Source organism: Natator depressus, chromosome 14 (genome assembly GCF_965152275.1).
Source record: "Natator depressus isolate rNatDep1 chromosome 14, rNatDep2.hap1, whole genome shotgun sequence".
Classification (NCBI taxonomy): Eukaryota; Metazoa; Chordata; order Testudines; family Cheloniidae; genus Natator; species Natator depressus.
The window spans coordinates 22,793,719-22,819,590 of NC_134247.1; the positions used below are offsets into that span (position 1 = coordinate 22,793,719).

A 25,872-nucleotide genomic window follows, 5' to 3' on the forward strand; every position below is an offset into this window, starting at 1 on the left:
CCATGTCTTTGGTTAGACTCATCACATCTCTAATGTAAGGGACACAAAGATTTAAGGGATCCAGTTGATCATAGGTGGACCACAGAGGGAGAGGGGAACTTGGGGCTTTGGATAGGGTAACTAGCACCTTGAATTTCACTCAGAAGATGATTGGCAGCCAGTTCAGATTGCAGAGCATAAGGGTAACATTCTCTTGCTGGTTCACCTTGCTCAGAAGGCAGCTGTGCTAGCTTCCATGACAAGCTGCAGGCAGATCCTGGCACAAATGTCCAGCTTAGAACTGTCTAGCAGCAGCATAGATACATGTGGCGAGGCCTGTATCTGAGAGGAATGAGTGCAACATCATGGGCAACCAAAGATGAAAAGAGAAGTGTTTCTATCATTGATGCATTCTGGAAACCAAGGGGCAGAGATGAGTTAGACCCTGAGACCGAAACCACTGTGACAATAGATGGGCTGATGTCCTCAGTGGAGGGAGCCATCACAGACTCAAAATATGTCCACTTCCCTGTCAGTGTCACCCCTGCCTTACCCAGGCTGGTCTTGCACCAGCTGGCTTTCACCCAGGCTCCTACCTCTGCAAGACATCAGGAGAGTGAGGCAAGGGATACACCTAGCACTGATGGAAAGGCAAGACAGAACCCAAGGCAGTACAGCTCTCACCACCTCTCAGCCTTCCCCAGCCATTTCACATAAATGAGAAACAGGGATGACAAGCCTGGGCCCTATAGAACTCCACAGCTTAGGGCTCAGAAAGGAAAGCAGCCACTCATCATTCCCTCTGGGACCTCTCTGACAGAAACGAGCAAAACCTTCTGAAAGCTATTCCTTCTGCCCCTGACTGGTGCCACAGTCACCTCATGTCAGTGGTCCCAATGTTCACTGAAGGATCTAGCAGTATTACCAAGGATGTCTGACATCTGTCTACTGTCTGAGGATATCATCATCTATAGAGGCTAATCTTGGTGTCAGGTGTTTTTATTGCAGTGTAGATGTACCCAACATGGTGGCAACCTGAGCTGATCAGATACCCTCCCAGTCCCACCCAAGACAATTCCACTGGGCAGGTGAAAGAAGAACTCTTAGAGTCCACTCCAGCAATTGTTCTATCCAGTACTTGACTTCAAAGTTAAAATAAATAGGTGGCATTTAAGGGAACTTGCCCTCTGAATGGAGAGATAGCAGAAAGGTAAAGATGGACTTTATTAAGAAAATTGGGAAACTAGATGCATGTGTGTGTGTGTTGTGTGTGTGAGTGTGTGTGTTTAAAATAATTACAAAAAATGCCATCACCAAAGAAAAGCTCTTGTGAATGACCAGCTCCACACAGACTAACATTAGGTCTACGGCAATGAAGGAACAGTGATTTGACACCCTTCCATCAATCAAGAATGGTCCTGGGTTATAGAAATCAATCCCGTGGTGATACAGCAGGATGGACTCAGTGAGCCAAGGGAGATTCCTTCCAACACAAGCAATGGTTCTATAACCAAGGGCTTATAAAAAGCTCAGCACCATTCCACCTTCTTCACGCCCCAAGGAGGTTCTCAGCCATTTGGCTACTGCACAGTGATTGATTTGTGCTGGGCCTGTCCCAGTCTCCAACGGAGAGCTGCAATGTGAATAGCGTATCTGTCTGTCCTAGGTGTTAATATAGCAGCAGTCGCCGTAGTACTCAGGTGCTGACATATAGGTCTTGGCACATTGGTGACATTGTAAGTTGCTTCCTAGACACACAAAAAGGTGACCTGGAGATCTTCTCCTCTCCTTCAGCATTACCCACTCCCATCAGCTTGGACCCATCTTCTTGTCACTGCCATGATTAGAACCCTTGCCTTTGGAATGCCATCCCTGCATTCTCTGCTGCATCCCCCTGACTCGCTCAGCTCCAGTCTCTTCTCCAAAGGGAACAACTTTCCCTCTGCCCCAGCCCAGGGCATCCAAACCACAGCCCTGGCTTGCACCTGGCATCCTCCTCTTTCACTGCTTCTCCCGAGCCACTGGAGGATATCTAGGGACCATGCAGAAAACCTGCACTGCAAATCCAGCCACTCCTCTTCCCCCACTGCCCCCTTCCTAGCAAAGCAGCTTCACTCCTCCTCCCTCAGCGAATCCAGTGCTTACAGCCCCATGGCCTGATTGTCAGCTCTAGCTCCTTCCTCCAGCCTTCTCTCTTTCTCCCTTAGTCCCCTCCCTCTCTCAGTTCTGCCATGTTTCGCCCTTCACTTTTCTCCCAACTCTCCCCTCACCTCCTCCCAACATCCTCTCCTCCTCCTCCTCAGCCACATACGTTCAGATCTCTCCTCTCTCAGACTTTCATCCCAACACCTTGCTCTTATCCTGTCCTAACTACTAACCTCACTTGATCCTATGCTCCATCTCCCTCACCCTGAATCTTCCCTTCCCTCTGGATCCTTCACCGCTCTATATAAGCATGTCCTAGTGTCCCGCTTTTCATGTTGCTAAGAGAAAACCCAGAACTCTGAACCCAACACTTGGCAGGTCACAAGGAGATTTCCAGCCATTTCATTTTAAAATGTATTGATCTGTAATTCTGAGGTCTGTGCATAGACTCTGTTGATGAGTTGGGAATCTTAGACTTGTTTAAAGCTTTGTAGTTCACCTCCAAAGACTGGTTTAATTTTCATTTCTTGGGGATTGTTAATGTTTGTTAAATGATTAATGAGTGGTCTCGTAAAATATCATTTTCTTCTTGCATAATTGTTAAACCTAACAGGGCCACATTCTGTTCTCATTAAAGTCAATGGAAAAACTCATTGCATCCAATAGGAATAGGGCTGGGCCCAAAATAGATATTTTGAACAATCAGTCAGTATGAACTATGATATGCACAAATAGTCTTAACTGGTCGAAGGGAAATTCAGATTGAAATTATTCATTCAGCACCTGGTAGTGCTGGCTTTTTATATATATGGCACATGGATAACAAGCTTATAAGTGCTCTTGAAGTACCATCAGGTACACTGGGGAGACTTTTCAGCTATGCTTTCATCCACGTGGCTGTCAGTTTCATTGGAGAGACATGTGCAAAGATAGTGACCAGAGAACAATCAGGAACGTGAACAACTACCATCACTTTACGAAATCTTAGGTTCATTATCAGAGTCCAGATGCGCTGCAGGTAGGGGACACTGTAGAGTGTGATAAACCTATGAAATTTTGAAACAGCTTGTTTCTTAACTTCCCTGTGCATGTCTTCTTCCTATGTCTAATTCTCATCTGGGGACAGCAACTGTCAAGTCCTGCTAACACCTCTGCATGTGAGCAATTGGCGGTGATCTTTTCTGGCTATGACACAGATTTAGACAAATCAACCTGTTCACTTCTCAGTGCATGAGGCAACCAAACAAGGGGTGACAGTCGGATTTCTCATCCCAACATCTCCCTTATGCAGATAAAAAAGAATCAATTTACTGTTAAAACAAGACAAACAAACTCCATTTACTCTATCACGTACCCATGCTCCAGTTTGATGACTCAATCTCTAGCCTACAGATGGGCTTGTAGGCTTCACCAGGTAGCCCTTAAAGGTGAAGATATTGGCTGGTGAGTCAGTGAGTCAATAAGCGCTAGGTGTGTGTGTGTATGAGCTCATGTTCTTCCTACTGTACCAGAAGAACATCGCAGTTTTTGCCCTGGGGAAGGGAAAGCGCATCTCACAGGCTTGCATGAAACTTCTTCCCCAGTGATTTCACATCCCAAGAGGAATGTGCCAGCTCACCTTTCTGCCCACGCATCTCATCAGTGCACTGCCCTACCTCACAGGGGACTGAGGACAAGGCCCAAGACCTTTTCTTACAGCTCATCGGATCACCTGTCCCTTAGCTTTGGCAATTGCTCAGCTGTAGATTTCATGCCTAGTGGGTTAGAAGCAGAGATACTTGACTCACACAAAACTTAGATCATCTCCAATAAAATCTATATGTCAGAGACATCCATTGCTCAGCGAATTCCTGATAGTTTTGGATATTTATTGAAGTTGGCCTGAAAACTACAAGAGTGTACAGCAGTCCCTGGGACCTCGCTTTTCTGCTCTATTTTTCCATTTGGGTGTAAGAGAAGTCTAAAATGTCCTTGATACAGCTCGCAAAATTTGTCCTCAACTACAAATCCCCTAAAGGCCAACAGGAGTGGCAGGATTCAAACTAACTTTGGGCCAAATCATTGCCTGATGTTGATTGGTGCAAGGATTAAGGGGATGTAAGGGCCTGGCACTGGCTACTCACATCAGAAACACCTATGGCCCCTCCCTGTGTAGGCAGGCAGGAGAGGGCAGGGAGTGGGCAGTTCCATTGTTCTGCCACCTAATAGTGCTAGCCAGCTGGGGCATCAAGCAGCATGCAACTCACCAGATACAACTGCAGTTCACTACCTCCCTGGAACGGTGGAGAAACTGGCACAGACACTGTGATTCCCTATGCTGCTCCAGAGACAGCTGAACAACCCACTGCCCCTTGCTGAGGGCCAATCATATGGTCACAATCTGGCCCTGAAGATGTCTCTTTGGCCTATGTTATGCAAGAGATCAGGATCAAATAGATCCCTTCTGGTCTTATATTCCATCAATCTACTGACTGCTTTAGCAAGGCCATCTGCTTTTAATGAGGGAGTGAGCTATTCCATCAGCCTCAATCACTGTGTTAATTTTTAACATTCCATTATAAGCGATATCCCTGAAAAAAGTTTGAAAGCGAAAGTCCTATCCCTCCCAATGGTGTTCTTATCCATTTAAGGCAGAGTGATTTTCCATGTCTTCCTAGAAAAGTCTGATATTAAACTTAGCTCTTTTTGTATTTTGGTGTTCGCCCACTGGCCTTTCCAGTAATGCCATCCAATCTCTGAGAACAATGTTTGTAAGTTAACAGTGATGATCAGTAGAGAGGGGGCTGAGCCACAAATTTCAGATATGGATCCAAAGTTTTCCTGAAGTAGAGATCCAGAGTTTTGGTTCAGGTCCTTCTTCAGCCCGTGGAGAGAACAAAAAAATGCTGCTTTTTATGGGTAGGCCCTAATGAAACATCAGCTTGTGAGCTGCTTCTGGGTTACACCATCTCTCAGGATATTCTGTAATTATCAGGGATCCTCCTTTGAAAAAGCTTCTGGAGTTTAGGGCTTTATCTTGACTGATTTCTCACTTACACCAGGGCTGCTAGGACTGGCATTCTGGGGGCCAGTTCCAATACAGCCCATGAGTTTGTTAGGTTTCCTCCTCCCCCAACAGGCTATAGCCTAAGAACAAATGTATCCAAGTCTAGGCAATAGGAAAGAGAGGACCAATGAGTTGGGATTTGCCAGAGCCAGAAAAAGCATGGTTGTATGCCCAGCGGTTTCTCATGGTTGGAACAGAGCTGAGACAGCAATGAGGAACCCTCCGTGGCCATGCCCAGAACAACCCTGAGAATACCCTGGCGCATGCCCTGGAAGTGAAGCTGAAAAGCTATTGGTGTGAGGGAGGAGAGGACGGGTGAAAAGAGACATGGTCAAGGGACAGCTGGATGCACGCTCCCATGGCGTGCCAGCTGGGAAGCAGCCCAGGTAAAAAGATCTAAACCAAATGTTGCCCTCAGCCACACCCATACAATCCAGGTAAAAATCAGTGGGATTGTGTAAGTGTAAATGGAGGCCCAATTTGAGCCTCTATATTTAAAATGTCTCCTGGTCTGTTGTGACATTTTTCTATGTGAGAATACACCCAGACCCTGTGAGGTGCCAAGCATTTAATTACATGGGGGCGGGGGGGGGGGGAGTGCAAGAGCCTTATGTCAGGGTGCTATAACAGAGAGGCCTCAAAAAGAGGCACAGGGTGCTGTACTAGACACAGACTCTGCTAGCCACATGTCAGTGGCGAATTTTTCAGAGGAAAAGGTAACGCCCTGATGTTGAACGATTTATGCGATACTACAGTATGTTCTTTCCGGACTGTGGCTGAGGCCGGGGGATTGCTAGCCCTTATCATTTTCTCCTAGATAATACTGCTTGGCATTTCTAAACCTACCTAGAAAGGGAAAGATGTTTTGATGAGTTTAATAAATATGCATAAAATTAATCTTAAAATTGATTAATACGCATACCATAAATTCTCTCCAATCTGTCAGTTCTTTGGGGCAGTGAACTTACTCTGTGTGTTAAAGAACCAAATAAATGTTAGTCATTATTGCAATGATTATTAGTAATCACAGTGTATAAGTGTTTCCTGTCCTAATCTTCGTCTAAGGTGTGGCAGCCTGAGAGGTGTTGGCTTTGGGAGATCAGCTGTATTTTTGTTGGCGCACACTCCACTGAAGGCAGAAATGAGGCCGCGTCAGTGGTTCCTCCCAGACAACATCCCAGTACACAATTTTGCATTGTGGACTGACCCTATGCCCTACCTGGGGCCATCCCACATTTACGTCTGCAATTCAATAGCACCAGAAAGGCTAAGCTGGCCACACATTTTCACAGAAAATCTTACAGACACCGGAGAAGATTTCACACCATTTCAAAGGTCCTCATGTAAGGCTTGTGCTTCCCCGTTCAATAATCCATCGCTGGGTACTGGAACTGGCAAAGAGGGGGCTAGTTCCCAGCCAGGACTTCTTGCTTCCCACATGCGGCCATAAAGAGAAAGTGTTAGTGTGCTTTGGGAAAATAAGGCAGGGCTCAGACAGCCCAGCAACCTTGGTATCATTGGGAAACCAGTCAAGAGATAAGAGCCTAAACTCCAGATGCTTTTTTCAAAGCGAGATCCCTGATAATCACAGAAGATCGGATTTTGCTCAGTCCTCTCACAGGCTGAACTTCCCTTGTAGCCAATGGGAGTGTGTATCAATCAGGACAGAATAAGGATGTCATGCTTTGGCCCAGAGAGAGGAGAGCAGAGATTAGCAGTGGACAAGCTAAAGGGAAGGCAAACCTCCAAGACTGGTTTTGTTTTAGCCTAACTGTGCTGGTTTTGTTTGTGTTAAAACCTTTTTGTTGGAAATCAGTTTAACTTTAAGCTTCCCGAGAATAAAAGGCTGTGAGAAAGCTCTCCCAGTGCAAGGCTCACTTGTGAGACTACAGTTAGCAACTCTACCAGCTTATAGGCCCATACTTCTATGGATATTGCTTCCCATCTGGTCCTTCATAACAATGTCATCCATACCTATTATACCATTCTGCCTCATGTGGCAGAATGAACCTTCCTTAGGCTGTCCCAGGATTTAGGGCCTGATCCTAAGGGGTGTTGAGCACTTGGAAGTTGATCGAAATTATGGGTGCTCAGTAATGCTTGGGATCAAATGTTTCTTCTGAAACAAATTCTCCTATACAGAATGGATTTTGAAGTAGAATTCCTGTAGACCATCCCAGCCAGAGGCTTTGCTTTTACTCCACTTACTCCATGCAGTACTCCATACTCCATTTGACTGCATCATTGACCTCACTTGCCATTTTTCTCTTGAAAAAACTCATACTGAACACCTAGGCATAGTAATAATAAATAGTACTTTTCACCCACACTCCACAGCACTGTACAAGAGAGGGTATTGCATTGCCTTCCCCTCATCACAGATGGGTAAACTGAGGCACAGAAAGGGGGAAGAGGTTGATTTCCAGAGGTGATGAGCACCCACAATTCCTACAGAATGCAATAAGATCTGTGGGTTTTCATCATCTCTGAAAAGCAGGCCCTGTGCAACTAGCCCTGTCTTTGTTTTATGCCAGTTGTATATAAATGCTGTTATTTCAAGCACCACACTGATGTGTTGCTCTCAGACAGGATAAGAACGTCTGCAAAGACAGCTTGAAGATCCTGCTTCAAGGGTCTGTGGTTAGTGAAGTGCATGTGTCTCCACTCATCACAGGAAAAAACAGCTGCTTCAGAGCTTCCACCTGCCATCAGCATGTGATACCCACCGATGAGCAGGATGAATGACCAAGCTGCAGTACTGCTTCTGACTTCCTGGACATTTGCATGGCCGTTTCTTCACAGCTTCTTTCTCATTTCTCTTCCATGGGGTACTGAGCTGAAGAATGAGTGTAACAGACCCTGCCCGCAACATAATGATTATCTGTGCAGCTGTCTGACGACAGCATCCAAACCCCATCATGACAAGTACCAGCTCTGGCTTCTGCTCCAATCCATGTGTATGAAACATTAGCCTCTGTATTAATAATCCCTAGCTTTTATATATATATATATATATATACACACAGAAAGAGGGAGAGAGAACTTATCATCAGTAGATCTCAAAGTGCTTTGCAAAGGAGATACATATCACAAGCCCCATTTTACATAGGGGAAACGGAGGCATTGGGAGACGGAGTGACTTGCCTAAGGTCACCCAGCAGGCTAGTGGCACACCTGGAACTAGAACCCAGAGTCCCAGTCCAGTGCTCTAGATACCAGCCCACACTGCCTCTAAGACTGAATGAGGGTAAAACTCAGCTAAAGGTAAGAAAACATGAGGTGAAGGGTAAGGAAATACAACACTTTGGATGTTGGGTCTTTGCCCACTTTGATTTGAGAACATTGTCGACACTAATATAAAAATACCACATTCAGGTCCATATATAGATGCTGGCACACTTAAATCACAGCAGCACAGAATCCACTGACTCAGAAGGGGCTCCAGAGCTCAGCAAATCCCCCTCAGATTTGCTTCCCATGAATTTCAGCATGAAATCCTGGAGCCATCTATCTCACTGACTAAGTCTCTCTTCACTCTGTGAGCCAGATCCTCAGCAGGTGTCAACTGGGATAGCTCCACTGAAGTCAAGGGAACTATGCTCAGATACGCCAGCTGAGGATCTGGCCCTTTGTCTTCAGTGCTGAGGGAAGCATGGTCTGTATTCTGCTCGTACTGGGAGATATGAATAGACCCAATATTAGGGCATGTCAAATGTGCCCAGATTCCACTATGATGGGCTCCCTATATGCATGTAGTAAATAAATACAATTGCAGTGGACCTCGTCCCCAGAGCCGCATGAGCCTCGAGTGCAGAAAAAATTAGGCACGTTAGCGGTTTCTCTATGAGACAGAAGAATTTTATCCTGAGCAGTTTGTTCCATTGCTGAACTGTCCTCTGAGTTATTATAAAATTTAAGCAAATGTTTAACCTTTATTTTCCCATCCCTGCTTCTTCCCTCCTCCTTGATTAATGAAAATATTTTTCATGAAGCAGATTTTCTAGAAATAATCACAGGAATCAGGCATTTAAATTGGCAAGTTGATAAATAACTAAATGTGTTATAATCCCCAAAGCACTGTTCCCCATTGCCAGGCAGGCACCTGCATGCATTTTCCAGGCCAGCATGGGCTGTGGGGTTGGTCCAGTGGCTTATGGAATAGCGCCATGGGTTGCCACAGGCCTGACTCGGACTCAATTGCCAGTCTCAGCTTCTCACTCCTTGACCCACGGAGCTGGGAGAGAGTCTTCTGCTGCTAAACAGCATCCCCTCAGGCTGATTGAAGAGAAATGTTGATGGGAAGAATTCAGCGCTTCATTTGTGCCAGGGCTTGCCAGGGCTGAGCCCCGGCACCTCTAGGATTGGCAGTTCACAACCCCGGCACCTCTGGGCTTGCTGCATCAGTTATGAATGCTTGAGGCCCGGCACCTCTTTCTTTACAAATTAGGCACTTGAATAATGATGACTGTGACATGAAGCTTTGAGGGCAGGAAGATTAAAGCTGGTTAAAATGAAGGGTACCCTAGGGTTTAATAAAGCACCCGAGGAACTCCTTGGGGAAAAATACAACAGACCTCAAATGCCTGTGTAGAATTACAGCCAGATCCTCAGCAGGTGTCAATCAATGGAGCTCTGTTGAAGTCAATGGGGCTAGGCTGAGTGACACGAGCTAAGGATCTGTCTCAGAATAGTTTTTGTAATCGGTTTGCCCTGAAAACTTTTTCCCAGCAGCAACAACTGATATACTAAAGTCCAGCCCCAGGTTCATTGGAGAGGAAGTTATTCATTGGTAGGATTTTGCATTTACAGTTTTCCAAGAGTCTATCAGTTACCCCTCGCCCAGTAAGCCTGACCTGCGGTTTCCCTTTAGCTGAGGAACATCGTTACCAGCAGACTGTTCTCACATCTAACTGTAGGATCCAACTCAGGCATGGGAAGGCTGCTATGGCAAACAAGGCTGTCTCCAGCCTAATGCAACGAGAGACTTAATGTGCATCTTGTGCCAGCTCCTGTAGCTGAAAAAACAATATGTTTCCCTTTTCACACTGTGATTGCAGTTGTTATTGTTAAACATTTTCTAGGCGAACAAAAATATAGAGCCAAAATCTGAGAGGCAAAGGGCACCTGCAAGTGCCATTGACGTCAGAGAGATGTGCAGGTGCTTACTTCATCTCACGCCCTGGCCCCATAGATTAAGCCAATGGTATGGGAACAAATTACAGAGGTCATGTTCAAAGTGCTTGCTCAATACAATGCAGTATATATTTATCTAATCGTGTTTCCCATATCCAAGGAAACCATGAGGGAATTTTATTCATGTTAATGGGAGTTTTAGAAGTGTTTTACGGCGGTTCTTATCTCTAACACTAAAAAAATTAATGAAAAGTTATAGAGCAAACTAGTGGCTCTAATTTATTGATGCTACTAAATCTGTTAAAAGTATGGGCAAGGTTCCCTGGCCTCTTTCGCAAGCATTACCATGGTCTAGCAAATATTTGAGCTCAGAAGCCATTTCACTGGTGGATTCTTTCACCAGTCCCTTCCCACTATAAAGGACTTGGATGCTTTATAACAGTTTGGGCTGGCATGCAATTGGCTTGGGTTGGCCAGAAGCTGACGGGAATGGAACGGATCAAATAGTGCAATTTGCAGTGTTGTTGTAGCCGTGTTGGTCCCAGGATATTAGAGAGACAAGATGGGCCAGGGAATATCTTTTATTGGACGAACTTCTGTTGGCGAAAGAGACAAACTTTTGCACTACACAGAGCTATTCTTCAGTGCAGAGCAGATGATACCTGAAGAACCAAGGTTGAGAGGGGAGAGCAACACAGAAATATTATGTAACTAACTACTAGTATGTTGGTATGCCCTCTGCAATAGTAAACAAACCACCGCGCCCAAGTCTGTACCAAGTCAGGGACTGTGTCGCTTGCAACACTTTAAAACACTGTTTAAAAAAATCCTATTTGATTCACCAGGTTGTACATCTAACTAAACTAACGACAATAATATATCTCCAAGCCATGTCCTTTCTCACCCTCCTCTTCCTGGAGCATGTTATTGTCTCACTTCCATGCCACATCCATCCTTTAAGCCCTGATTCTGCAAAGAGGTCCACATGGGTAGATCAGGTCTGGAGGGAGTTCCACTGATGTTTGATGGGACTCCAAAAGGGTGAAAGGGTGTGGGTGCGTGGATCCCTTTGCAGAATTGGATCCTTAAATGATAAGCTCTTTGGGCCCAGGACCTGTCTTTTCCATGTGAAGCTTCTAACACACTGGCGGGCCCCATGAAATAATAAATAAGAATTAGAACTGGTCAGGAAAAGTATTTTTTCCCCCGAGGGAATATTTTGACTTTTCATCAAAAAGCCAAAAGTATGAACATTGATTTTTTTTTCCAGCCAAACAATACCAAAAATGGAAACATTTGAGGCTGACAACTGAAATTTTGGTTTTCAGGTTCTCTGATGAAAAATTTAAAATTTTCAAGGAAAGCAGATACTTTCTGTGAAAATTTTCATTTAGTTGAGAACCCAGTTTTCCATCAAAGGAGACAAAAAAGTTCCAGTGGAAGATGTCTGACCAGTCCAGTAATAAGAATAACAAAACTGACTTCAGGCTAATTCAGGTTTCAATGGCAGGGAACCTGGCATTCTGAACACTGCTTCTGTGAGGGATTTCACCTTCTCCACCTACTGAAGAAGATTTCAGAGTGAAGCAGGAAGTATCACTCTACTTCGGCTAACTTTTTCACCTTTCGTTCCCAACCTCTGTCTGCCTAAGCCCGGGTCTGTTACCCTTCAATGCATGTTGCAATTCCCATCTTTGCTCTCTGGATTTTGATCGTGATCCTGCTGCTGAGAGTGGGATGAGTATTGCTGAGAAGTTGGTGGTGGCTGAATATGTTTATTATGATTGTTATCTATGGGTGCTTATTCTAGGCTGTACGGTCTTGGCAGGGCAGTTTGTTTGTTTTGTTGTGTTTGGTAGTGGATTTTATTTAGAACTGGTGTATTCTAATACATACAGTACCTAGGGCGCTCTACAAACTGAAATACATAATCCCACTTTGAAATGTTGGTTTATAGCAGTTTTACCCTTCCAAAGCACTTGCTGCCTGATAAGTGTAGGGCATTTGTTGGAAAAGATGAACTGGTATGTAACTCAGAAATCTGAGGTCTAAGATCTGCTCTACACTACAGAGTTAGGTTTGTGCAAGGCAGCTTATGTTGACCTAACTATGGAAGTGTCTACAGTTAAATTTTGCTCCTGCCAATGTAACTGCCCCACTATGCCAACTTACTAACTCCACCTCCCCGAGTGGCGTAAAGTCAAGATCAAAGTAGTTAGGTTGACACAGTGACAGTGTAGACACTGTGTTGATTATGTCAACTGTTACTGGCTTTCAAGAGCCATTCCACATTGACTCACCCTGACAGTACAATCGATACAAGCACTCCTGGTGAGGACACACACTTCCGACAGAAGGAGCAAAGTGAAGACATGCACAAACAATGTAATTACTGCAGCCGCTGTATGCCGAAATATGTTAGGTCAACTTAATTTTGTAGTGTAGACATAGCCGAAGAGAAAGTGGTGTTTTCTGAAGAATCCACTAATAGAATTATTAAAACAAATTTAAGCCCAATACACAGTAGCTTCTGGCATGAACTCCATGAGCTTCATCAGAATTACACACTCATTTCCTCTATCTCACAAGGTAATTTGGAACAAGAAAAGAAGGTGAGTGTCATATTGACTCCTGAAATGGCTGAATGTGCTAGGGCAGAGGTTCTCAAGCTGTGGTCCGCGGACCACCAGTGGTCCACGAGCTCCACTAAGGTGGTCCGCGGATAGTTCCCTCTAAGGTGCACAACTGGGTGGCCGCACACGAGAGAATGAAGGGCCACCCACCTAATTAGTGGAGCCGCGCAGGTATGTCCACTAATTAGGTGCCTGGACCCTGGAGAAGACGCACATGTAAGGTGAGGTGGTGGCCTTGGGGAGAATAGGGGTAGGTGGGAGGGGGCAGTGAGGTGAGAAGAGGGGGTGGGGGGAATTTGGGATGTGCAGGGCTGCGGCGGCCAGAGAAAGAGGCAACTTTCCCCAGCTCCAGGGCTGCAGCTGCCAGGGAGAGACAGCCCTCCTTCCCAACCCCAGCTCTGTGGCTTCTGTGGCGGGGAAGAGACCCCCCCTCTTCCCAGCCCCAGCTTGTGGGCTGCCGCAACAGGGGAGAGAGGGCACATCCATCACATTAGAAAGGTAAGACTACTGATATTAAAATATGAGTTGTGTGCTTTTATTCGTAGAACAAAAAAATGTTAATTATTATTACGGATTTCTTTATATAGTGCTTTTATCCAAAGAGTTTTACAATAGTTAGCTAACAGTACAAACAACATTTGGAAAAATCATTAAGTGGTCCGCCAAGACCATCACCAATTTTCAAGTGGTCCGCGAAAAAAAAAGTTTGAGAACCACTGTGCTAGGGAATTTCCAGAAAGTATTACCAGTTCAAATGTATTGGGCCCTCTTACTCAGGCAAACAGATCTTACTCACACAGGTAATCCCACTGCAGTCAATGGAACTACTCCGGTGAGTAAGGACTTGTGTGAGTTGTAAGATTGGGCTGTATTTTAAGTGTTGTCTATAGCGGTAAAGCACATAATTGGGAGTCAGGATTGAATCAAGGGCTTGGCTCTGTGTCATCTTGTGTGTGTGTCATCCTGAGCAATGTTGTTGTGGCCATGTCAGTCCCAGGATATTAGAGAGACAAGGTGGGGGACGGAATATCTTTTATTGGACCGGTTTCTGTTGGTGAGAGAGATAAGCTATTGAGCTTACACAGAGCTCTTCTACAGGTCTGGGAAACTTCAGGCTTGTCTACACTATGGCGCTGTGATGCTTCAATGCAGACACTACTTACACCAACACAGAATTGAGAGGGATTCTCCCATCAGTGTAGGTAATTCACCTCCCCAAGAGGCGGTACCCCAAGGCGGTAGAGCTATCCCAAGAGGCGGTAGCTCTACATGGTCAGTATAATTACATCACTCAGGGGTGTGGCTTTTCACACCCTTGAATGACGTAGTTATACCAATATAGGTCTGTAGTGTAGACCTGGCCTAATTTTCCAGTGTAGACCAGGCTTAAGTGTAGACAAGCACTTACTCAAGAGTGTCACAGTTAAATACAAGATGGAACAGATTGTTTAGCATAAGCAGTTATCACATATTTCAAGGAACCATTCAAGGTGAACAGGTTTCAGAGTAACAGCCGTGTTAGTCTGTATTCGCAAAAAGAAAAGGAGTACTTGTGGCACCTTAGAGACTAACCAATTTATTTGAGCATGAGCTTTCGTGAGCTACAACTCACTTCATCGGATGCATCCGATGAAGTGAGCTGTGGCTCACGAAAGCTCATGCTCAAATAAATTGGTTAGTCTCTAAGGTGCCACAAGTACTCCTATTCAAGGTGAAGTGGCCCATTATCACCCCTCCAGTCACAGGGAGAAAAGGAAAGGGGTTGTTAGTGGGGTTATAGATTGTTGTAACAACGTCTAGCAAAGTTATGAATTTAAGCTCCTAGATTCATCGTTTGAAAGTGTTGGGCCAGTTCCCTTTGAGAATGAGGATACTGGATTTATGGCTTATTATAACAATCTATACAGGAAGAAAAGGAGTACTTGTGGCACCTTAGCGACTAACCAATTTATTTGAGCTGCTACTCTGAAACCAATCTATACAGGGCCATCCCTAGCTATTTTGGTGCCCTACGCAGCCCCCCCCACAGGGAGGCTGTGTGAGGCCCCAGGCCTCCGAGGGGGGTCTGTGTGGAGCCCCACCCCAGGCCTCTGCGGGGGGCTCGGGGGGGGGCTTGCCCCAGGCCTCCATAGGGGATGGGGGGAGGGGGGCTGGCCACTTCCTGTGGGAAGTAGAGTGACCTGGCCCCAGCCTGCTTTGCTCCCCTGCCTCCCAGGCTTGGCCGGGAGGCAGGGGAGCAACTGGGAGCCAGGGGAGCAAAGTAGGCTGGGGCCAGGTTGCCCTACTTACTAGTGAGTGCAGGGAGCCCAACCACTTCTGGAGTCCTCAGGGGAGTGGGGGTGGGGCTGGGGCGGAGCAGGGGCAGGGAAGAGGTGGGGCTCGGGCAGAGCAGGGGCGGGGGCCTGGGGAAGAACCGGAGCCGGGGCTGGAGCAGCACGCAGCTGCGCAGGAGCTGGTGCCCCAAATTTCCTGGTGCCCTATGCAACTGTGTGCTTTGTGTATGGGTAAGGACAGCCCTGAATCTATAACCCTGTAACAAACTCCCCAGCTCCCTATGACTGCAAGGGTGTTAATGGGCCACTCCAGCTTGAAAGGTCCCTTGAAATATGTGTTAACTACTTATGCTAAACAATCTGTTCCACCTTGTATTTAGCTGTGGCACTCTGAGCAAGGCTATGTCTACACTGCATTTTGTGGTTAAAACTTTTTTCACACAGGGGTGTGAAAAAACACCCCCTCTGAACGACAGACGTTTTAACCATGAAGAGCACTGGTGTGGACAGCACTTCGTTGGTGGGAGCCATGCTCCCATCGATGAAGCTACTGCCCCCCGTTGAGGGTGGTTTTATTTTGTCATCAGGAGAGTTCTCTCCTGGCGACAAAGAGCGGCTACACTGTGTACTTTACAACGGCGTGGCTGTAACAGCACAGCCGCACCGTTGTAAAGTGTGCAGTGTAGACATAGCCTAAGTTTCCCAGACCTGACAAAGAGCTCTGTGTAGCTCAAAAGCTTGTCTCGCTCACCAACAGGAGTTGGTCCAGCAGAAGATATTACCTCACCCACCTTGTCTCTCATCTTGAACAAGTCATTTCATATCCCAGTGCCTATTTACCAATCTCTAAAATAAGGAAAATAGCACTCATCTACCTTACAGTGGTGTGAGCTTAGTTAGGAGTGAAATTTATGCTAGGGAGCAGATTATTCTGTAATTATCTTCTACACGGTTTCTTGCACCTTACTCTGAAGCATTTAATACTGGCCACTTTCAGAGACAGGACATTGGACTAGATGAACCAATGCTCTGATACAGCAATTCCTATGTTCCTAACAAATGCTTGTAAAAACGCTTTGAGAATCTTTGATTAAAGAGCTGTATGCATGGAAAGTGGTTAGTTTTGGGGATGTTTCTTATGGGTAAGAAAGCTATTTGGAATTCACGTAACTATAAATTAGACCCATAGAGCAATGTAATGTGGTGATTGTATATTGTACAACAGACATAGAAAGAAATTATCATGATGACAGAGAAGAATATCAAATCAAGTGGACTTTTTGAAGTGTAAACATATAAGACTATTAAGGATGTGATCTTGAATTAATCCCAAGACGTACATTCACTTAACAAAAAACATAGCTCATCTTAAGGGGAAAAAAATAGGTACCAACGGTGGTGAGAAAGACTGGCATTCCTCAGGAAGGAGATATGATTTTCACTGCCTTTCCAACATCCACACTGGGAATACACATTTTAAAGCACCTTCTTCTGTGTCTTCTTTTACCTTCGGCGGCCAGAGAGAAGTTTGGGTGATTGCTTTTTAGAAGTAAAATACTCAGCGAGACCAAAGGAAAGAAACTGGCTTATTGAAAGGTTTCAGAGCAGCAGCCATGTTAGTCTGTATTCACAAAAAGAAAAGGAGTACTTGTGGCACCTTAGAGACTAACAAATTTATTTGAGCATAAGCTTTCGTGAGCTACAGCTCACTTCATCGGATGCATTCGATGAAGTGAGCTATAGCTCACGAAAGCTTATGCTCAAATAAATTGGTTAGTCTCTAAGGTGCCACAAGTACTCCTTTTCTTTTGGCTTATTGAAATGGCAGCTCTGGCATGACAAAGGCAGTGCAGCATGGCAGAAAGGGTCTCTCTTTAGCTTGTGGCAAGCCTGGTATATTGTTCATGTGAATAGCTGGAGGATCCTGGTCACTAGGTGTTAATGAGAATCCCAGCAGTGGCTCTGCTCCAGATGTTATAGGCTAACTGAGATAAATGACAGCTCTATACTGTTTACACATTTAAACAGCACTTACTAGCTTCACACTAGGGACTTGGAGATGCTATTTCCCACGGAGACCCACTGGCTAATCATGTTGCACCTGTTAACTCCTTCATTACTGCCACTCTTTAATCTACCCGGTTATTTCTATGCTGGTCATTAATTGTATTAAAAATGAAAGTTATTCAGAACTCCATTGTGTTTGGAGTTTCACACCACACACAGAGCACAAAACCAAAGAAAGCTAATCTCACAATAAGAGGAGGAGCTGGACCATGCTTCCCTGTAGCCCTCAGATTTTCAAGGCCAAAAGAGATCATTGTGATCATCTAGTCCAACCTCCTGTATATCACAGGCCAGAGAAATTCCACAAAATAATTCCTAGACAGATGTTAGAAAAAAATCCCCTCTTGATTTAAAAACTGTCAGTGATGGAGACTCCACTACAACCATTGGTAAATTGTTCCAATGGTTAATTACACTCAGTGTTAAATATTTACACCTTATGTCCAGTCTGAATTGTCTAGCTTCAGCTTCCAGCCACTGAATCATGTTAGACCTTTCTCTGCTAGACTGAAGATCCCATTATTAAATATTTGTTCCCCATGTAGTTACATATAGACTGCAATCAAGTCACCCCTTAGTTGTCTCTTTAAGTGACACAGATTGAGCTCCTTGAGTCTATCACTATAAGGCAGGTTTTCTAATCCTTTAATCATTCGCATGGCTCTTTTCTGAACTCTCTCCAATTTATCAGCTTCATCCTTGAATTGTGGGCACCAGAACTTGACACAATATTCCAGCAGTGGTCACATCAGTGCCAAATATAGAGATAAAATAACCTCTTCCATTCGAGATTCCCCTCTTTATGCATCTCAGGATCACAGTAGCTCTTTGGGCCACAGTATCATATTGGGAGCTCATGCTCAGCTGATTATCCACCATGACCCCCAAATCTTTTTCTAAGTCCCTGCTTCCCAGGATAGAGTCCCCCATCCTGTAAGTATGCCAGACATCCTTTGTTCATAGTGGTATACATTTATATTTAGCCATATTCAAATGCATATTGTTTGCTTGCACCCAGTTTACTAAACAACACAGATTGCTCTGAATCAGTGATGTGTCTTCATCATTATTTACCACTCCCACAGTTTGTGTGTCATCTGTAAACTTTATCAGTGATGATTTAACATTTTCTTCCAGATCATTGATAAAATGTGAAATAGTGTAAGGCCAAGAACTGATCCCTATGGGATCCCACTGGAAACACACCTGCTCAATGACAATTCCCCATTTACGATTACACTTTGAGACCTATCAGTTAGCCAGTTTTTAATCCACATAATGTCTGCTGTATTAATTTTATATCATTCTGGTCTTTTAAAGACATAGGGCCAGATTTGCCAGCATGCTCTGGCTGCTATGTGCCGTGCCAGTGACAGAAAATAGCCATCAACCCAGTTTAAGTGGTCAGAAAAGAAGAGGTTAGGTGTTGCGAAAGTGGCACAAAGCAGTCAGAGTGTATGGGTGAATCTGGGCTCCGTTCCCTTCGGCCACTTCTATACCCTGGCAATTCCATGGACTTCGCTGAAGCTGCTCCAGATTTACACTGATGTGAGTGGGATCAGAATCAGGCCCTAAGGGATTGGTTTTACCACCTCCTTTGAAGACTTGGGATTTGGTGTCCTCAAACAGCAATACATGGTTAATGCCAATAAGCCACTTTTACACAAGGGTAGAAATTGTAAGCATAAAAACCAAGGAATGTGTGTAATGAGCATACTCACGGTAAAGAGACAAACCTTTCCCTTTGTAGTCATTCCTTTCCTGTGAATTTAATCTTCCTAGTACTCCTGTGACCAAGGATTCCATTAACTTCCACAGTGCGAATTAAACCCTAATATTATTCTGCATCAAAGCTATTCCAATATACTCTATAGAATTATCTTCAGCAGCAAAGCATTTGAGTCCTGCAGCTGAGAGAACAGTCAAATAAAGAGCACACTCACATAGCTCTGTTTGTGTCATTATTACCATTGTAACACAGGTAGACACCCAACAGACAAACTCAACTACAGGGCACCAAGGAGCTCATTTCACACAGCCATCTTTGGCGTAGGGTTTAAATAACAACTGTGCTATGCAAATCCATGGTTTCGGCTGCAGAACTAGTTTTCATAAACTATAGCCCAGCCGCAGACTTGGGAAGATCTCGGAGCATTTGTCTTATGTGATTTATTTTTAATAATTATTTTCAGCAAAAATACAATGCCAAAGTGGCACATAGGAAGTTCTAAATTTCACAGGACGTTTATTAAAACCCCAGTAACTCATTTATGAAATATAGCTCCTTGTCTTCCGTCTGTGAAAAACAGTGGTGCCTAAAAATTCACAGGGATCGTGAATACCCCTTCCACAAGCCTCAATTCATCCAGAATAAAATATCCATTAAAAGAAAGATCAGTACCACCACTCTTTCAGATTACACACGTGTGTGTATAGATTACATATACCTACATACACACTCTGGACTAGATCCTCAGATGGTGTAAATCAGCACAGTTCAGTGGACTTTAACAGAACTCTGCTGAGTTACCCCAGTCGAAGATCTAATGCATGGATGAATGAAAGATTTCCTGTATTCTGCTAAGCGTCACCAACCCTGAAACATTATATTTTTCTCTTTCATGCTGTTTAGGATTATTTCTGGAAGAAATTCAAAGTTTCACAAAAGAGAAGAATCTAGCTTTCCTACATCCATGAGTAATTTTTTTATTGTAAAAAGAAAAGGAGGACTTGTGACACCTTAGAGACTAACAAATTTATTTGAACATAAGCTTTTGTGAGCTACAGCTCACTTCATCGGATGCATGTAGCTCATGAAACTTATGCTCAAATAAATTTGTTAGTCTCTAAGGTGCCACAAGTTCTCCTTTTCTTTTTGCGGATACAGACTAACACGGCTGCTACTCTGAAACCTTTTTTATTGTATACACACATACATCAGTAACTGCTGCACAGTTAAGACTGTGTTGTAATTTCCATTTAAAACTGGACTAAATTCTTCTTTTTTCTATCTATCTATCTATCTATCTATCTATCTATCTATCTATCTATCAATCAAATTTGGTAAATTGATAGCAGAAGAGAGAGAACGTGTGTATGTTGGCAGAGTAGAATTCTACTAAAATGTAGACTTGACATGACAGGTTTAGAAAAGGTTTTGCAAAGCACATATGTCTGCATTCTGTATTAATCTTGAAGTATCTTAGCTGTATTAATTTTCTAAAGGAAGAAGACGTAGTGAGCCAAATAACCCTGTGCATTGCCAGTATTTTTCTTTGTTATTATTCTTGGTGTTCAAGAGGAAGACACAGAAATTAAATACTCTTTAAAGTCACATCTGATTATGATTTAAGCAAAGGAAAAACAAACTGTTCGGAGATGCTGCACAATGTTATTCTTATCACTGGAGCGGAATATTTTGGATGACAGGGCAAGTGATATATACTTTCTTTGTAAATAATGTGATTAAATATTCACAAATGATAGAAGCACTCAGAAAAAGTTTCTCTCCAAGGGCTAGATTCTGTTTATGGTGGTGTAACCCCAGAGGAATGCCATCAATGTCAATGGAGTCACAGTGGTAGCAAACCAGTGTAAGAAGGATCAGAGACTTATGTATCATCAATGGCTAGAATCTGATGCAGAAATGAATAATACAGCATTAAGGCACTTTTAATAAAAGAGGTCCTCAGCTAGTGTAAATCAGCATAGCTCCACTGACTCCAATTTACACCAGTTGAGAATCTACCCAAGATATGCAAGTGCTAAAACACATGTGATGCTGCTGAAGCATTTTATAAGTGAGTATTGTTATATGTTAACTAGTCTTGGAATGTGACTTAGATGACAAGTAAAAATGAGTTATAGCTGAGTCTCAGTTTAATCTCTGGTGGGCAAGTTTTCATACCGCAGCATTACCAGTGTGTGACATGACTAAGTCTCTGGCTAGAAGACCCCAAAGACTAGAATGGTAGAACTGGCTGGGGATTTTTCATAGGAAAATGCTGATTCATCACAACTGAAACTTTTCATGGAAATGTACTAGAGAGAGAGAGAGAGAGAGAGATTCACCACAGAAAAGCCATGGCCCAGACGCTAGGGCACTCACTTGGGTCTCTCACATTTTAGGTGAGTGTCCAAACCACTGGGCTATTTTGGGGTGGGTCTCACTCACTCTTGTTCTCTCTGATTTTTTGCACAAATATTTTGAAAGAACTAGTTTTTGCTCCAGTGCAAAACAAAAACAAATGCTGAAACCTCTCTTCTTCTTTTTTTTTTTTTTTCCTTCTGGCCAGCCCTGTAGAATGGGTTTGCTACAGGCCAACTTTAAAATGTATTAATATGATGTGGGGTATGGGAGCATGACTGGAAAAGAGGGGCGGTTGTAGGTTAGATTAGAAGATTACTGACTATGCTGGGAGTGAGGGGCAAAAGTGAAAATGTCTACAGGTCAGAATTTAGGTGAATGGGCAAAGCTGGGGGGAGATGCCCTCGGGACAAGAATGGGAGGGGGTTTGCTGTGGGACAGGATTAAGGTGCATTGGCAGAGATGTGGGGGACTCAGGACAAGGGAGTGTTGCAGATCAGCATTGGCAGAGCTGGAGGCAGGAGCCTCAGGATCAGACTATAAGGGGGTGCTGGAGATCAGGAATAAGGTGCATGCCAAAGCCGTGTGGGAGCCCAAGAATGGGATAGCAGGGCATGCTACAGGCCAGGAGAGAGATACTTCAGCAAAAGCTGTGCAAGTCATGGGCTAGGAGAGGAGGGGTTCCTCTGAGTGGTGTTTGATGAGCTATCTGTGCCCACCTTATACTTGCCAATTTCTCACTCACTTGTCTTCTTGAATGTCAACATCACCTTTTAAAGGGAAAGGGAAAGCTGGGATGGGTGAAGCCTTCCTAACTGCTCCAGGAATATCTGCGCCTTGTCTGAGAACATGCAACTAACTACATACCACCAACCACAAAGCATCCTCCTGCCTGTCATTCTCAGGAACAACCCATGCCGGAATATTGCAGCACTGCCTGTAAATACGCTAAGAATCTTTCTTGAATGATAACCTAGATTACTGGAATTGTTTACAGCCAAGAGGATCTATATTTCTTGCCTCAGGCCCAGTTAAATAAATCATCCCCCAAGCACACTGCTGTTTCTCATTTCAGCCTTGGTCCTCATTCAAGTCCCTCATTAGAGACCCACAGTATTATTGGCTTGGCCAGTGTTTCTGCCTGAGACAGAAATGACACAAACACATCAACTCCACACAAACCCTCCTTTGCTCTCTCCTATTCATGGATCAATTGAAGGCACTTCACAGGGCTGGGACAACATCTTCAGAGGGAGGTGCTGCTTTAATTGATTTCATATAAAGTCAGCTGGAGAAAACACCACCTACTGTGTTCTCAGAAGGCGACTCATTGCCAGAGCTCTGTCAGTTCTTTGGAGCTATAAAGCCACTGAAACGTTTCTGATGCACAGCTTTATGAGCTGGAGGCTTCTGAGCTAGGCTATAACAGTCTGCCTTAAAAGCCGCCTGGATGGCCCACAACTGAGGAATTATTTACATTTAGGCAGGACTAGAAAGTGACCCTGCCCTTCTGGAGCTGTCATTGGATAAATATTTACTAACAATCCTAACCTCGCGCACGTCTGAATGCAATTCATTTGAGTCAGGCTTGACAGTGTATAGTCTGAGCTAACCGATGCAATTGCTCCCTAGGCTCGAACTCCTCTGCATCACAACTTATGGGGAGGCACCTGTGTAGCGTGGGTTGGGGCCTTAGTCTGTGCCCGGTAGATGTGTCACTAGCAGGCTTATTCCCCACCCAGAACTCATGAGACATGACCTATCCCGGCTGCAGCGGGTTATGTGATCTTGGTGAGCCGGGACAAGGCGCCTTTCTGCCTGGGCTTTCCCCGGCCATCTCTGACCCAACACCGCCAGCGTGCGGGGGCACTAACCCCGACCCCGCTGCAGCATTCCTCTCGGCCACTTACCACGTGCGCTAGCAGCTTGCGGGGCCCGACGCCGAGCCCCCCGATCGGCCTTCCTGCCCCACCCAGCCCCCGGGGCACCGTTCAGCGGCACCGGGCATGGGAGCGGGGGGGGGAAGGGAATTAACCTTCACCCAGGGCTTGGCCAGGGTCGGCTGAGCGTCCTCTCCTAGATCTCAGGGCTGGAAGGAAGGCTCCATGCCCGGCTGGATCTCCCGCCCGCTTGCGAGTCTCCCCTGCGCCAGGGCCCCGCGTCCCGCGCTCTCCGGGGTCCCTGCGGCCGGGCACACCCGCCTCCCCACGCACCTTAGCCCCGGGGCCGGGGGCTTGACTTACCCACGCACTCGTTGGCCTCCCGGGCCGTGGCCCGCTGCCAGGGCCGGTCGTAGTGGAAGGGCTTGCAGCGGTCGCACTCGGGCCCGGCCGTGTTGTGCTTGCAGTCGCAGACCAGGTGGTCGTCGCGGTCGCGGACGCAGCGGGACGCGTGGCCGTTGCACTTGCAGCGGCCGCCCACCTGCAGGTCGGAGACGGCGTAGAAGTAGGAGTCGCGGGCCAGCTCGGAGTCGTCCTCGTTCTCGTCGCCGAAGGTGTGGAGGCGGCTGAAGGCCACCTTGATGTCGGTGGCCGTGACCCAGTCCTGCAGCACGGGCGAGTTGTCGAAGTCGTGGGCCGAGGGGCGGCCGTCCAGGGTGCTGAAGGCGATGAGGCCGCCGGCCAGCGGCCGCATGTCGGTGTGGGAGTCGGTGCAGATGGCCTCCTGCTCGTTCTGCTTGGTGATGGCGGCGCGGCTGGGCTTGGCGTACATCTTGCGGCACTGGGCCGAGTAGAACTGGAAGGGCACCCAGCTGCGGCCGTAGTCCATGGACTTGTAGATGGCCATGGACTCGGGGCGCGGCGAGCAGAACTGCAGGCTCACGTAGGTCACCTCGAACTTCTTGCCCAGCGAGAGGGTGAGCGTGACGTTGTGCGGGTGCTGCACGAAGTTCTCCGACTGCCAGCACGTCAGGTTGTGCGGGTTGTTGAGGTCGGTGAGGAAGGCGGGCGGGTGGGCCCGCCGCGGCTCCGAGGCGTTGCAGAGGTGGCAGGTCCGCACGCGCTCCTCGCCCTTCTCGCTCACCACGCAGTAGCGGGCCGGCGGCCTGCCGCAGGTGCTGGACACCTTCACCTCCTTGCCGAAGGCGGAGTTGACGAAGTCCGGGATGCACCGCCGCGGGTGGCCGTTCTCGTCGTAGCACGGGTCAGGCTGCGCCGTCTGCACCGCGAACATGCTCATGCCGTAGCCGCCACGCGCGCCGCCCGCCAGGCACCACAGCCACACCAGCGTGACCAGAACCCGCCAGCACTTCCCGGGCATCCTGCGGGCGCCTCCTCCGGGGAGCCTGGGGGCAAACAGAGAGAGAGAGAGAGAGAAGCGGGGAGGTGAAGCCGCCGTCACAAACCCAAGGGCTCCGCTACCCGGGCCGGGGAGGGAAGGCTGCAGCCCGGCAGATGGGGCGCGGAGCGCAGCCCGGCCCGCTCTGCTGGGGACCGGCTCTGCAAGCCGGGCGCTTCCCATCCAGCGGGATCGCTGCCCAGGCAGCGAACGGGAAGAGCCTCCCGTGCCAGGGCGCTGCCCAGGAAACCCAGCCTGCAGCCCGGCGGGAAGCCGGCGGGTTGGAAGGAGATCTTTGCGCCTGCTGGAGGCAGAGAAACCCTGGCTGGATCAGAAGCGCAAAGCGACCCCGGCCCCCTCTCCCAAGCCAGCCCCCGCCGCGAAGGCTGGTGGCGTTAACCCCCCTGCAGCTGTAGCCGGCGGAGACCAACAGGTGGGACGCTACCTTCTTCGCTCGTTTGGTTTTCCTCCTGAGGCACAAGGGTAAAGTTTCTGGAGCTCCCGGGGAAGGTGGCACAGCCCGTCTTCAAGCTCTCAGCCGAGCGCTCCTGGCTTGCGGAGTGGAAGCGCTGGATGCTGAACGGTGTGTGGTTCAAAGAGCCCAGAGCATTCCCATCCTCAGACCAAAAAAAAAAAAAAAACCACACACACACCCAAAAACACCCTAGTGGCGGGACTCTGTCCTTCCCTGCCTCCCTCTCCGCGCCTTGCAGAGAGCCTGAATGACGTTCCCAGCTTCTGCTGAGTTTGAGGTCATCTTAAAGGAGTGACATTCCGCTCACACAAGGAACACAACGACATCCACTGGTAGTTTATCAATAGGATGGGGAGGGGGGGAAACCAGGCAAAGCATCTAATTCAGAGAGAGGGGAGAGGAACGCCTTGGGAGGGGGCAGGGGGCGACGGAGCAGACAGAAGGAATCGGGGCGAGCAGACTCTTTACTGCACATCGGCTATTTGAAAGCAAAGTTTCACAGCGCAGCAAAGACGAACCTTAGGCAAAGGAAGAGAGAAGCCGAGGCAGGGGGAGGGGTTTGCCGTTCCCACCCACTGCAATGGCAGCAGGATCGGGCCCTGCTCTCTTCCTTTGACAGTAGCAAGGACCTTCCTCGTGCTCTCCCTTGGGAAGTGCTGGTGTGTGTGGGGGGAGGGGAGGGGGGTCCTCAGGCACAAACTCTGCTCTCGGTTACTCTATCGGCTCCGCAGGGGGTTGTACTGGGGGTCCGGAAG

At 46.7% G+C, this 25,872-nt stretch overlaps 1 protein-coding gene across 3 annotated transcripts in view; it reads right to left on the bottom strand.

Annotated features, from left to right (window-relative positions):
• The window catches only part of NTN1 (netrin 1), a 200,932-nt gene extending 175,523 nt beyond the window's left edge, over positions 1-25,409 (bottom strand). The window contains exons 1-2 of one of the 3 annotated variants that reach the window (XM_074972028.1): positions 25,088-25,409; positions 23,607-24,649 (exon numbers count right to left, since the gene is read on the bottom strand). In XM_074972028.1, the coding sequence (XP_074828129.1) occupies positions 23,607-24,624 (1,018 nt within the window). In that variant the 5' untranslated portion in view covers positions 24,625-24,649; positions 25,088-25,409. Of the gene's footprint in view, positions 1-23,606; positions 24,841-25,087 lie in introns of those variants that run through there. The other 2 variants (XM_074972027.1, XM_074972026.1) reach the window with 2 other exon arrangements.
• Positions 25,410-25,872: the final 463 nt, after the last annotated feature.